Here is a 15,165-nt window from a genome sequence, read left to right as displayed (position 1 = left end):
CAATGCATACTTTGTGTAGTTAACACAGAAGATATCAACCACATCATAAGTAGTTGTCTGAAAATGTCATCATGGCATTATCTACCAATGAGACATGATGTTGTAGCTAGGACACTCTATAATGAAATCCATTGGAAGAATAACCCCAAGGACAAAGAAATAAGAACCTACAGTATGGTAGAAGCCATAGCCACTCATAATAAAAAGGAATACTGATGGAATGTTCCAGTGAAGACCTCAATAAAATGTAAACACAGCAGACCTGATTTGAGATAGAGAAGAGAAACTGTGCAAAGCTGTGGAAATTAGCTGCCCAGCTGATGTTAACATAAAGCTGACAATCAGTGAAAATGAGAACACCTGCACTGAACTATTGAGAAATCTGCAGTTACTCTATCCAGATTACAAGTTCAGGTTTATACCTGTAATTCTTGGGGCCCTGAGATATATAACACACCACCTAAATACCAATCTTGAGAAATTAGGCTTCTCAAAATCAGAGAGGAGAAAGCAAATTCGAAAACTACAGATCAAATTTATCACTGGAACTGTAACAATCTATAAAACTTTGTAGTTGACCCTTCAATATATAACTTCCTAATCTCTCTCTCTCTCTCAGCTTTCGTTTCACCTTAATTCATCATCTAATTTTCTAAATGGAATCTCCTAAATTAACCCTTGCTTGTTCGTGGTGGCTAAGTACTTTTCGTACTATTCTCTTATTCCTTCCCACTCACTATGGCTTCTTATGCTACTCTGTTACTATCATTGCTATTGTCTTCAGCACCCTCCATAATGTCCACTTCCAGCCATAGCATGTCTATAAAACACTTACTCACAAGTTTTCTTCCCTGCTTTTCACACAACTCTTTCCAATACAAACGTTTCTTAGATGCCCAGTTATGCATTGCTAAACTAAGATATTCTCTCTTTTTTTCGACCTTTTCACGCATTCATCCATCATCACTAGTAATACTTTAATGTGTATTTACTAATACCTGCTTTCATAAGCTAATTATTTAAAATGAAAAGAAGCGAGCTGGCAGAAATGTCAGCACGCTGGATGAAATGCTTAGCAGAAGTTCATCTGTCTTTACGTTCTGAGTTCAATTTCCACCGAGATCAATTTTGCCTTTCATCCTTTTGGAGCCGATAAATTAAGTACCAGTTACGCACTGGGGCCAATTTAATTGACTGAACTCCTCCCACCAAAATTTTGGGCCTTGTGCCTAGAGTAGAAAAGAATTATTTCAATTGACCGTTCAATATATTACTTCCTAATCTCTCTCCCTCAGCCTTCATTTCACCTTAATTCTTCATGTAATTTTCTTGATGAAATTTCAAGTTGACTACATATTTTTTCATACCAACTCTCTGAATCAACCCTTGCTTGTTTGTTCCACCTTAATTCTTCATGTAATTTGTTTATTTCACCTTAATTCTTCATGTAATTTTCTAAATGAAATCTCCTAAATTAACCCTTGCTTTTTTGTGGTGTGCCCACCCATTCCCAGCCCCACCACCAATACTTGATATCTCTCTCTTCTCTTACCACCAATACCGGATATCTCTCTCTTCTCCCACTACCATTACGGGATCTCTCTTCCACCACCATTACCGGATCTCTCTCTTCTCCTACCACCATCGTCAGATATCACTCTTCTCTCACAGGAAAACCTATCCCCTCTATCATACCTGCAATAGAGTGCTTAAGCTCAAACTAGTTCTTCAGAATAGTATAGCTACAATTATCTCTGCCTATGCCCCACAAGTGGGCCTACCAAACAATCAGAAGGACCACTTTTATGATACCCTTCTATAGGCTACCTTAAAGACGAGTGGCAATGACTTCATCTTTGTGGCTGGAAATTTTAATGGGCATGTCAGATGGTAATATGGTATCTTCCATGGTGTTCCCAGGGGTCATAGAATTGGTTCCCGAAATGAAGAGGGAACTAGGCTACTAGAGTTCTGTGATGCATGCAACCTATTAATCTGCAACACTAACTTCAGGAAGCCAGATAGCCACCTGATAACCTATCAATCAGGTGACTTTGCTAGCCAAATCGATTTTATCCTCACCAGGCAGTGGGATGCAAGATTGCTCTTAAATACAAAGACCCTTCTGGTGAAGAATGCACCCCCCCCCCCAGCATGGACTAGTCATGAGTCACTTTATAGACTCGAGGCCAGAAGGATGCCAAAAAGCAGACCAATCCAGGAAAGAAGGCTTTGGAAGCTAAAGAATCCTTCACATATTCAGAGATTTAGGGACATCCTCATTGAGAAATTTGATGAAAGAGAAGAAGAGCTAGACTTTGGACATAGAGGGTAACTGGGAATTCCCATAGGACAGCTTACTGAGCACCACAGATCAAATCTGTGGCTAGTGTAAAGTCCCTTCCAGACCTAGAGTAACGTGGTGGTGGAATAATACAGTAGACAAGGCCATTAGAGCAAACAAACAGGCCTGGAAAGCCTGGAAGAGTGGGGGTAGCAAGGAACTGTACCAGATAGCCAGAAGGGAGGCTGAGAGACAGGTATACAAAGCTAAGGGAGAGGCAGAAAAGAAGAGGTTTTCCGATGTTCAGCGATGTGAGGACCAAAGAACTGAAGTATTTTGGATGCAAGACAGTGTGTGAGAAAAAATTGTGATGTCACAGGAGAGAAATGTGTCAGCTTGGATGACGGTGCACTTACTTTTAAAGATTCTGCAAAAAAGAGGCTTGGAGAAGCCATTACAAAAGACTGCTAAATGTGGAGAAGGAATGGAAGAAGGAGAGTCTGCTAAAGGTTGACCAAATTGAGAGACCAGCTACTTGAAACGACAGTGCCCAGGTAGATAAAGAAATTAAGGATATGAAGTTAAGAAAAGCACTCAAACCATCAGGAATCATTGCTGAGATGCTTAAAATATCTGGTGTTGAGTATTTTGGCCTAGTCACCTGTATTGTAAACCTGGTAGTTTACAAAGGAGTCGTACCCAATGACTGGTGTAGCAGCCCCATAGTCAACTGCTACAAACGTAATAGTGATACTTTAGATAGAAATAACTACAGGGGTATCAAACTGCTGGATCAGGTGATGAAGGTCATGAGAGGGTGATAGCCCAACTAATTAGGGAGAGAGTTTGCAGTTTGGTTTTATGCCAGGTAGAAGCACCGCTGACGCTATTTTCCTGGTGTGGCAACTGCAGGAGAAATACCTAGCAAAAGATAAACCCCTATACTTGGCTTTTGTTAACTTAGAGAAAGCCATTGACAGGGTGGGCAATGTGGAAACAAGGGATTGATGAGTGGTTAATAAGAGCTGTACAGGACCTTTACAGGGATGCCGTTAGTAAGGTAAGGGTTGGCAATGAGCATAGTGAAGAATTCCAGGTAGAAGTAGAGGTTCACCAAGGATCAGCCCTAAGGACTCTCTTATTCATCATAGTCCTCCAGGCAATAACACAGGAATTCAAGACAAGTTGCCTCTGGAAGCTCCTCTATGCTGATGATCTTGATCTCATAGCAGAATCACTACAAGATCTAGAGAAGAAATTTCAGGTGTGGAAGCAAGATTTAGAATTGAAGGGACTTAGATTCAATGTTGCAAAACCAAAGTCCCAGTAAGTAGAAAGGTGAACACATCACAAACCCCTTCAGGTAGATGGATCTGCACAATCTGTAGAAAAGTTGTAGGTAGAAACTCCATAAGATGTACCCAGTGTAAGCTATGGATGCATAAGTGGAGAAGCAACATCAAAGGAAGGTTAACTAGGAAGACAGCTTTTGTGTGCAGCAGATGCACAGGGGTAATAAACACCGCAGATGCTCAGAAAACTGATTCCATCACATGCCAAGGGAAGAAACTAGAAGTAGTTGATAGCTTCCTCTACCTAGGTGACCAAGTCTGTAGTGGGGGTGGATGCTCGGACAGTGTTGCTACTAGAATAAGAATAGCCTGGACAAAGTTCAGAAAACGCCTACCTGTACTGGTGACAAAGGCCTCTTGCTGAGAGTGAAAGATAGATTGTACGATGCTTGTGTGCATACTGCCATGCTACATGGCAGTGAAACATGGGCTGTGACTGCTAAAGACATGCACAGGCTTGAAAGAAATGAAGCTGGTATGATCCGCTCGATATATAATGTCAGTGTGTGCACACAACAGAGTGTAAGCACCCTTAGAGAAATGTTGGACATAAGAAACATCAGATGTGATGTGTAAGTGAGACCACTGTGATGGTATGGTCATGTGCTGCATATAGATGAGGAGAGCTTAGTGAAGAAGTGTCACCTCCTAAGAGTGAAAGGAACCCATGGAAGAGGGAGATCCAGGAAGACATGGGACGAGGTAATGAAGCATGGCCTTCGAATGTTGGGCAATGATGAAAGACCGAGACCTCCGGAGATACTGTGATTGAGAAGACCAAGCAAGTAAAGTGACACCACAGCCATAGCCTACACCAGTGTCGCATAACCAGCCCATTTAAAAAGTATCTTTGAATCGTTGGGCGATATTCCGTGCATGAGGAGACCTATTGAGTCAAGTAAAATCAAATCACAATCAAAAGGAAATTGTAGTTGTAGCAGCTGCCAGTGCCATCTGGCTGGCTCCCATGCTGGTGGCACGCAATAAGCACCATGGGTTATTGCCATTGCTACCTGACTGGCTCCCTGTGCTGGTGGCATGTAAAAAGCACCATTCAAACATGATTGATGCTAGCCTCCCTGCCCCAACTGGCTCCTGTGCTGGTCGCATGTAAAAAGCACCATCCAAACATGATTGATGCTAGTCTCCCACCCCAACTGGATCATGTGCCGGTAGCAAGTAAAAAGCACCATCCGAACATGGCCGATGCCAATGTCGCCTGATTGGTTCCCATGCTGGTGGCATGTAAAAAGCACCCACTACGCTCTTAGAGTGGTTGTGTTAGGAAGGGCATCCAGCTGTAGAAACACTGCCAGATCAGACTGGTGCCTGGTGCAGCCTCCTGACTTGCCAATCCCCAGTCAAACCATTCAACCCATGCCAGCATGGAAAACGGATGTTAAACGATGATGATGATGATGAAGAGCATGTCTAGATATGCAACTATGTGCATGAGAATACATGCATAAGGCAGAATTACAAATCTGCACATACACATACATACAAACAAAATTACCCTGTTGATGATGTTGGATCTAGGTTAGAAACTGGCTTTTTCTCTATTGGCAAGAAATCTTGAAATAAAACTGAACAATGACACACACACACACACACACACATACACATATATTTACACATTTCCTCTGTTACTCTTCTACTCTTGGACACATTTTGGCTGCAATCTGTGTACATACTGGGATACTGACATTGATGTTGCTACAATTTAACTAACCTTCATTCTTTGAAGCTGCTACTCTCATTTGCATTTTTTACTATGAAGTAGGTTCATCTGGAATATCAGATTACAAGACATCCAGTTGTCTTTTAAAAACATTTGTATCCACACCAAAAAGATTTCCCAAGCTTTTTGGCAAAAATGTGAAGTGCAATGGACCTTTGAAACCTAAACAATGCACTATCTGGTTCAAACTTTACATAGCAAAGGTTGAACTTTTGGCATTGTGCACTAGTGTCCTTTACAAGGACTTTTGTAGTTTTCAATGACAAAGGTTGTTTCAAGCCCTTTGAAGTTCTTAAAGATGTATATCTTTCTAATCTTCACTTCAAAGAAGTCAGTAATTCCTCTGATGCATTGAGGCAAATATCAGGGTGTAGTAGCATTAGATTGCTTCAAGTTATGAGGTTAATTTCATTCAATGTGCTTACAATAATTGAGAGCAGTATATACAGGGCATGATGGGTATTTCAGAAAATTTACTTATCGGTATATTATTTTCTTCAAAGCAGTTAAAAAGGTTGTTTTTTCTAGATCTATCATAGTAAATAACATGTTAACATGAGAAATGAAAAGATATGCATTCATTGTGTAGAACAAAGTGATTTAGAAATTGCCAACTGTCCAAATGTTGCAAGATCCTCCCATCACTCTTCTAACTATGGCACTACTCATCCCTATCAATATGTACTTTCCACTGATCAGCCCTCTTTCCTCCTACCCTTTCGATTTCCTCATCTTTAACAACTCTTAGATATATTTTACAATCTTTTTTATTATACAAAGTTCAGATGGAATTGAAAGACTCTGGCAGAATGTTTCAATTGTATCAAAGAGGAAAAAAAAATTCTAAATGTTCAGACATAATAAGGATACCATAATTCATCCAACAGGCGCAAAACATTGATGATTCTGAAAACATTGAGGCTCACCACCAAAGAACCATAGGTGTTGGAATGGATTATCAAAATCGTGGTCCACAAAGACATTTAATACAAGTCATATGTACTGAGGAGAAGCTGATTTATGTCAGCGAAAACAGGAAAACCATTTGATCTATGCCAAGTGGTTACTTAATGAGGTAAAAACCTTCACAAACATAGCATGTTTGGTTCTTTGATGAGAAAAACATCAGTATGTGCAGATCCTTCTGTTATTCATTGAGTAATGAACAATAAGTTTCCAGCAACTGTGACGGTTTTAGGAGTGGTGAGTAATGAAGGTCATGTCACACAACTTCACATCTTTTAACAAGATATTAGAATTAAAGCTGTTGGATACATCGAAGTGTGGAAGACATTTGTTAAGCTTTGGATAGGTGAAGTGTCCAGTGAAAGGCCATGCATATTTCAACAAGACTCAGTACCATCTAACAAAATCCAAGAATCAATGCCAGACAATCTAGACAATCTTTAGTCATATGGCACCTATCTTGTGACATACACAATCACTAGATTTAAATCCCATTGATTACATTTGGGTTATTGTTGCAAGGGAGACTAATCAATTTACTCAAGATATCACAGCTTCACTGAATACTGCCATTGTCCAGGTGATGTCCAATAAAAAGGCCTATTTAGTGTAGATATGTCAAAAATCTGAGTCTTACATTGAAAAAGTCATCAAAGTTGAAGGCATGTTCTTAGAATAATCTTATAAAAATGCTTGTTGAGAGAGAACATGTGTGCAGGAATTTTTATTTAAAATACATTTGACGTTTCTTAGATTAGAGTTATTTATTGAATTACCCCCTATGAACATACATACCTACTTACACATCTAACATGCCCCCCACACACACATACAAAAGCATCTATTGACTATGACACCTTCCTGTAAAATCTAATTAACCACAGAGGTTAGTACACTTGAATCCTGAGCAGTTTTTAAGAATTTCAGCAGTAATTCCTAGAAAAAGTAGTCTTTGTATATAGAAGATGCACAGGGGAAATAAACACTTGAGGCACACAGGAAACAGATTTTCTCAAATGTCAAGGAGGTTCTCTAGAGACATAGATAATTTCTGCTATCTAGGTGGCCTAACTAGCAGTGAAGCAAGATATTTTGAATGTTTAATTATTAGAATAAGAATAGGACAGAGAATGATCAGAGGACTATTAACTCCCAGAGTGAAAGTCAGATTGTATGATGCTTGGGCATGAAATGCAATGCTACTTGGTATGAGATGTGGGCACTGAACACAGAGGACATGTGAAGACTGGAGAAGAATGGAGGGGATATGCTCCCTTGGATCTACATCAATGTGCATGTACTATAAAGAGTAAATGTGTTAAGAGAAAAATAAGGTATAAGAAGAATCAGAAGTAGCATATAAGAAACAAGACTGTGATAGTTTGGTCATGTGATGGATATAGATGAAGACAGCTGTATAAAGAAATGCCAATTGCTTAAAATGGATGGAAATAATAAAAGAAGGAAACCCAGGAAGATGTGGGATAGGTAGCAAAGGCTGATCTCAGGATACTGAGCCTCACAGAATAGATGAGAAAGGACCAAGATGAACATCAGTTCATTGTATTCAAGAACTGTGAATCATGGTGAAAATGAAATGCTAAAAGCATTATGCCTGTATACGTTAGGCCCTGAAACCAATCTACCCACATCAAGCATTGCCTTACATCTCATCTTTCTTGCATCCATTCTCCCATCACTCTTCTATAGCACTACTCAGTACTATAATCATTTGAGAGCAGAATCAGCACATATTTCATCCTCCTTTTACTCTATTAGTTACCTCCTTCTTCCTCTGGAACCACTTCTTTTTAAACTCCAGTCCTTATTTTCATTATCATCCCAGTCCATGTACAATTTCCACTAATCAACCCTTTTTCAGTGCAATCAATTTTTTCTTCCCCACCTCTGATTTTCCTCATCTTTTACAAGTGTGATATCAGTTTTTTTTTTCTTTTTCTTATATCTGCTATTGATGACAGCCCCAACACCCTAATCACTTCTGTCTTCCCACTCACTTTAGCCTCTAACCTCCATCTCTACGACTGTCACTTGCCTTCCATCCTCATCCAATTTCAAAATTTGCACAGCATCTTATTTCTTCTGATTTGTCCACCTATTTCTGATACTGCTACTCTCCACACCTCCTATGCTGCTGCTTATCACTCTTCCTTTCTGAGCCACTTCTATTTCTCTCACTCTCCCACTTCAATACTGATATTTACTATCAGCTACACCTCCACCCTTGTTCATCACTCACTACAGCTAATTCCAGCCCCATCTCTACCTGTCAATATTCTCTCATACTCTTATGAAATTACCCTTCTGGTCCTCTTCCCTTCTGATCTACTACCTATTTTCTCCTTCATATTTACCTTCTTATATTTTGAGAGTATACTCTGGCACTCATCCCCACCATCCTTATCTCCCAGCTACTATCACTCACCCTCATGTGATATAGGGTAGCCATGTATCTCCTCTATAGCAAAATACCTCTGCTTGTCACTCTATCATACTTCTGCCTCCAATACCAGCCATAAAGTCACCTCATTTCTCAAATACATGTCCACTCAGTCGAGGAGATATTTTCTTTCTTTTCTTTTTTGTCTTGCAAGTTACTTGGCAACTTCACCATTGGTTGTGCCATAAAAAAGTACTCAATACACACTGTAAAGTGACTGACACTAGGAAGGGTATCCAGCCATAGAAATTATGCCAAAGTTGACATTGGAACTTACTGTCAAACTGTCCAGCCTATACCAGCAAATAAAATGAACATTAAATGATGATGATGTATAAGTATGTGTTTGTGTGAATGTATGGAAGTGAGTTCATATTTCCTTTTTTCTTGATATCTTTGCTGCCATTAGCAAAGCATGTCCAAACTATTTGTTGCTAAAGAAACTGCAAAATTATTTTCTTTGAAAATATGTGAGAGTTGAGCACCTCATTGAAATTCATATACTTTTGGTGCAAGCAGAAAGAATAAAGAGAAAGGAACTGATTTGTTTGACCAGACAGACATTGTTCAATGTCCTCTTACCATGCTGGCATGGGTTGGGCGGTTTGACTGGAGCTGGTGAATCTGGAGCCTGTGCTATGCTTCTGTGTGCTGTTTTGGCATGGTTTTTATGGTTGGATGCCCTTCTTAAAATCAATATTCCGTTGAGTGGGCTGGTCTACAAAATTTCAACTTAAAACCATAAAATAAATATAGAAAACTTAAGAACTTACTACAGATTTGACATGTGTGTATGAATGTGTATATATATTATACTGTTACCATTTCATTTCAATAAGAATGGAAACCCACGAAAAGATAATTTAAGTTTAAATACTTACAAATACTTGTACTGTATATTCAAAAAAGTTTCTTGTTTCATAGTCCAGTGCTTTTACTACTGTGATGAAACCTTTATATTTATCTTCAATTTTCATGTAGTCTTCAATTCCTTTTGAATTCTACAAGTAAAAGAAAATGAAATGTTTAAGTTTCATTATTTGTTTTTTTATTTGTTTAATAATGCGTGTATTTACTTGTTAATCATTATTAATATTTCAGTAGTCTTTTTTAATTTGCTTTCAAGGCACAATCAACCACAGTCCTAGTTGCTTTAAAGTACATGCAATGATTTGTTTAAGATTTGTCTTACATTGCATTAAGTGTTCCATATAATATGTATGCAGTACATAGTAGTGAGATTTCTGTATATAGCATGAACATGTATGTGTGTGTGTGTGTGAGAGAGAGAGAATTCTGGTGTTTTGGTTATGTATTCATCATGCATCTATTCTTTGTATTATCTCAAGGTTGCTGATATTATGGGGGATTGTTTGTTTTCAATCACATTATACTTATAGACATCTCTTCTTGTATGTCTTCATACTTGGAAAGTGACCTTATTTCTTTCTGTTAGGATGCCTTTTTTGCTTTTTGTTTTTTCTTCTTTCTTGGGGTTATTTAACTTAATATCACTGCTTGTGTAAATCTATATGTACAGTCACTTTCACCTTCTGTAGAATCCTTTTGTAGTGTATATTTGCACCACGTCTTTCCTTCAATGATTTCACAATAATGGCATAATGTCAAATGTATGAACCCTCAAACTCTGTCAGGTATGCATATATTCCCTTTTGTCATAGACTGAACTAATTATTTCTTTACAACCTCCACATATTTTACATTTCCAACTTCGTTACAAGTTTCTGCAGTTTCTGGTGTGTTGCTTTGTTCTTGTGCCACAAATCAAAAATAATTTAGTCTCAGCTGTAAGTTCTAAGCTTCTCAGCCAGTCCTGAGTTTTCCCTATTATTTATTGCCCTCTTTCTTCTTTTCAGCCTTTTCATCTATTGGCCATGTAGTGTCTTTTCTTTGCATCATTTTATCATGCTAGTTCTCTATCTCCATTTTGAACTTTTTGTTTCCACAATATCTCTTGTTATTTTTCTATCATTCTCACAGCTGAAGGTTATTTCAACCTCAATTTTGTAGTTAACGATCTGATAAGAAACAAAAAGCAGTTTTGCTTTTATTCTTGTTCATCTTTTGTCACCCTTTGTATTAGTCTCCTTTTATTCTTAAATACTTTTGTAGTCCCACATTTGATATCTTATAATAGTTTTCTACATGCATAATACCCCTACATCCCTGTATTCATGGTGAATATAATATTCGTATGTCAGATTTTGCGTGGCATATTCTAAATACAAATCATTATTTCCAGTCTGGTCTAACCAAGTCATTTAGCATCCAGTTGAGAATATTAAGCTCTAACTAATTACCAATACAGCAAAAGTATTGATGTGCATGAACTTTTTTAAGAATTAATCTAATAAATTTGTAATATTCTACCCTAACATTTTCTTTCATTTGTACATAGCAAGTTATCTGCTAATTATAAATCTGTCTCAATTTAACATTTATTTAGGTATAACATGGTATGTCTATATTTTATATATTTCCCTCACTTTTTAGGTGGCTTTGGTACATTGTTTTAAAAGGTATTTTGTACTAATCTCCATATTAAAGCTGTACACCATGTCTCACATGCAAGGTTTCTTGCTTTTCATGTGCAGAATACAACTTGAGTACATTAACTTTTAACATTGTATTGAAACTTTTCAAAGTTAAAATCTCAGTGCTGTAATAACTGAGCAGAACATATTTGCAAATGGGTTTGTTTATTCAAATGTTTATAAGTCTTTCATTATGGCTAGATTATTGTCAAAATAGACAGTATTGTAGTAAAGACCTAGTCTTATTTGTGTTGAATTTTATGTATACAAATGAGATTGTTAATTAATATCATAATATTAACTGAAAACAGATATTAAAAAATCTATTACAATATTACAATATTAAAAAAAATATGAAAAGAAAGATATTGGTAATAAATATGGGCATACAAATATCACAAACAAAATACGTGCATTTTCCAGCAGATTTTTAAGTTCATTATTGTTAGCCCAATGATAAATATACCCAAGTCTGCCCAAATTTCAAAGCATTAGAAGAAAGTGATAGATCCTTATAGCTTCTTAGTTGTACTGTTGAAATCACAAGAAGAAAAAATTGAGAAAAGATATTCAACAAAACAAAAAGGCTCACTGTCTAAACATTCTTCAGATAATATTTTGTTCAAGTTACTCAATGAAGAATTAGACAGATCAAAGTCAGATATTGAGTGTGCATGAAAGAGATATATTCCTCTAGTTATCACCTTCAAAAACTTATCTGCCATAACCATTTTTAAAAATAAGTTTCTATAAAACAGAGTCTAGGAAAAAATCACAAAAATTCAGCAACACATTGAGTTGATGCTAATAACAAGCATTGCAAAACATAAATGATTTTCTTTGATTAGAGAGTTCATAACCTTCTTTACAACAAATGTAAACGAAGATGGTTTGGTCCTATTTGTTTCATGTTGTATAGAATGTTAAGAGTTAATATATAACAGAAAGTTGTTATCGAAATACTTATACCCATAGTCAGTCTGGCTTAGCATTTATTCCAGAGGAACAATACCATGCAGAAAAGGTATGAGGACAGAGAGTCTACGTGGAATATTCTTCTTCTAATAGCAATGTAGTTCATTTTTATGTTTACCTCTTCTGTTTGAATCTCCAAATTTATTTCTCATTCATTTCACATGGTTGGTGTATTCACTTGTGATTGGTTAATGTTTCAAGAATCAATGAGTGGAGAACACTATAAAAGCCTTCTGGATACCAATCAACCTATGCCAAGACCTGACACTTTTTTCTCATCCTAGAGTTTTCAGTTATGATTTAACTGATTATTAAGTGATCTTTGTATGCATAGGTGCAGGCATGGCTATGAAGTTAAATAGTTCATTTCACAACAAAATAATTTTGGTTTTAGTCCTACTGAGCAGCACTTTAGTCTTCTGCTATAATATTCAGACTGTCCAATGTCTTGTGAGTAAATTTGGTAGATGAAAATAGAAGGCTGTTGTAATATATATGTTTGTCTTTACGTTCTGAGTTCAAATTCCGCCGAGATTAACTTTGTTTTTTAGCCTTTCTGGGACGATAAATTAGGCACCAGTTGCACACTTGGATCGATCTAATCGACTGCCCCACTTCCTCAACAATTTTGGGCCTTGTGCCTAGAGTAGAAAATAATATATGTGAGGGTACCCAAAAGAAGCCAGAATTTTGCAATATTATTTTATTCACACAGTTCTATATGTTTACACTTTGATCACTTTCAAACTCTTCTCCATTTCAAGCAATGCATCATTCCAGATGCATTTTCCACTGTTCAAAGCAGTGCTGGAACTCTTGCAAAATGATGCCTTTTAACACCTCTGTTGTTCTTCACTTCACCTCTTCTACATCTGCAAATTCCATAGCACCAGATTTCATCACCAGTGATGACCTTCAAAAAAAAAAAAAGGTCTGGATCAGTTTCCAAATATTCTTTCAGTTCATGACATGGATTCAGTTGTGACTGTTTTTGATCTTCCGAGAGTAAGTGAGGCACAAATTTTGCTGCAACTCTTTTCATTCGCAATTCCTTGCTCAAAATTTGTTGGCAGGAGCTCCAAGACACACCAATCATATCAACAAGTTTGTCAACTGTCAGTGATGGTATTCCAAGATCGGTTCATGAATTTTCATGATGGTTTTAATCATTCAGGAGGTCAATGGATACCCTGAATGAAGTTGGTTTTCAAGTGACAAATGACCATTCCTAAAAAGTGGAAATCACTCATAAACTTGTGTTTTGCTCATGGCAGTGTCTTTGTAAGTTACTTGAAGCATAACAACTGTTTTGGCAGCCATTTTCCCCAGTAGAAAACAGAATTTCATGGGAGCATGCTGTTCTTCGTTTCAGCCTTCACAAAGATTAATGCACAGGGAAGAAGCACTGAAAAACAAAGACACACCACATGGCAGTAGGACTACACTCAACGACGCTGCCCAGCATACACGTGCTTGAGGGTTACATCAAGTGGCTTCTAGAGGCAGAAGTCTGAACTACAGTGGGCTTGTCCCACAGAGAATGTTTCCAGTTACTTTCGGGTACCCCCTTATATATATGTATGTGTGTGTGTGAAAATTATTCAATCATACCCAGTTTTATACTTCTGGGGAACCAATACTTTGCAGCCTGAAACAGAGTGTTCAATGATCTCGATTTGCTCATTGCAAAATCAACACTTTGGGTCTGTTACGTTTCTGATCTCATTGACTTGAAAGTTGTATGTTGAAAGAAACTGATTTTGTGCAACCACAATGAAGTCCTCACTCAGTTTTTGGTCCAGAAATCAGCAACATGGGTGAAATTTTGATTTTATATAAAATTCTTTGCTATGGAGGACATACCACCTGTGCAGTGGTTTTTGTTCCCATTTAGGGCACAGTTTCTGTTAACCATTTTTCACCAACATTACCCTCAATTTCAGAATGACCATAATTTTCAGTGTACATGTTGCAGATGTGTTACCAGTGCCGGTGGCATGTAAGAGAACCATCCGTTCGTGACCGTTGCCAGCGCCGCCCCGACTGGCCTCGTGCCGGTAGCACGTAAAAAGCACCATCCGTTCGTGTCCATTGCCTGCCTCGCCTGGCCCCCGTGCCGGTGGCACGTAAAAAGCACCATCCGTTCGTGGCTCTTTGCCAGCTCTGTCTGGCACCTGTGCGGGTGACATGTAAAAAGCACCCACTACACTCACGGAATGGTTGGCATTAGGAAGGGCATCCAGCCGTAGAAACACTGCCAGATCTGACTAGGCCTGATGAAGCCTTCTGGCTTCACAGACCCCAGTTGAACCGTCCAACCCATGCTAGCATGGAAAACGGACGCTAAACGATAATGATGATGATGATGATGCCTAACTCTTCCACAAACTTCCAACTTTCTTTCAAGATTTATCGCAAACTTTTCTTCCTTCCATATTCTGAAACTGTTTTCAACATCCAGTAATCTGAAGTTTTAAGGTATTGTTTGAGCCCAACACTTGATATTTTGCACAGCAGCTCAAGCGCGATCATTCCTCTAACTCTACTTCATCCAGAGAAATAAAGGTGATCCACATCTGCTTTTGAGGGATCTAATTTATTATAGGTCAAACTTTTTAGTCCATTTTCATTATTGGTCCATTTTCATTATTGGTCCATTTTATGATATTGCAATCATAGTTGATAACTGGGATTGTAAGGGTATTTATAGCAGATACACATTTCATTCTTTGAGTTGAGCTCTGTTTTTAAGACAGCACATACTCTCCTGTAGCGTTCCTTTTGATTGTTTCTTTCATGCTAGCATAATGAATACTTTAGCCTTCATTGAC

The 15,165-nt window shown here is 37.8% G+C and overlaps 1 protein-coding gene across 1 annotated transcript in view; it reads right to left on the bottom strand.

Annotated features, from left to right (window-relative positions):
* Positions 1–15,165, bottom strand: part of LOC115225134 (protocadherin Fat 4) — a 549,120-nt gene that overhangs the window by 471,302 nt on the left and 62,653 nt on the right. The window contains exon 9 of the mRNA XM_036500736.1: positions 9,686–9,805. Coding sequence (XP_036356629.1) covers positions 9,686–9,805 — 120 coding nt within the window. The remainder of the gene's footprint in view (positions 1–9,685; positions 9,806–15,165) is intronic.

The sequence above is a fragment of the Octopus sinensis genome, linkage group LG2 (assembly GCF_006345805.1).
Source record: "Octopus sinensis linkage group LG2, ASM634580v1, whole genome shotgun sequence".
NCBI classification, from domain to species: domain Eukaryota; kingdom Metazoa; phylum Mollusca; class Cephalopoda; order Octopoda; family Octopodidae; genus Octopus; species Octopus sinensis.
This window is presented reverse-complemented; position numbering and strand designations above follow the sequence as displayed.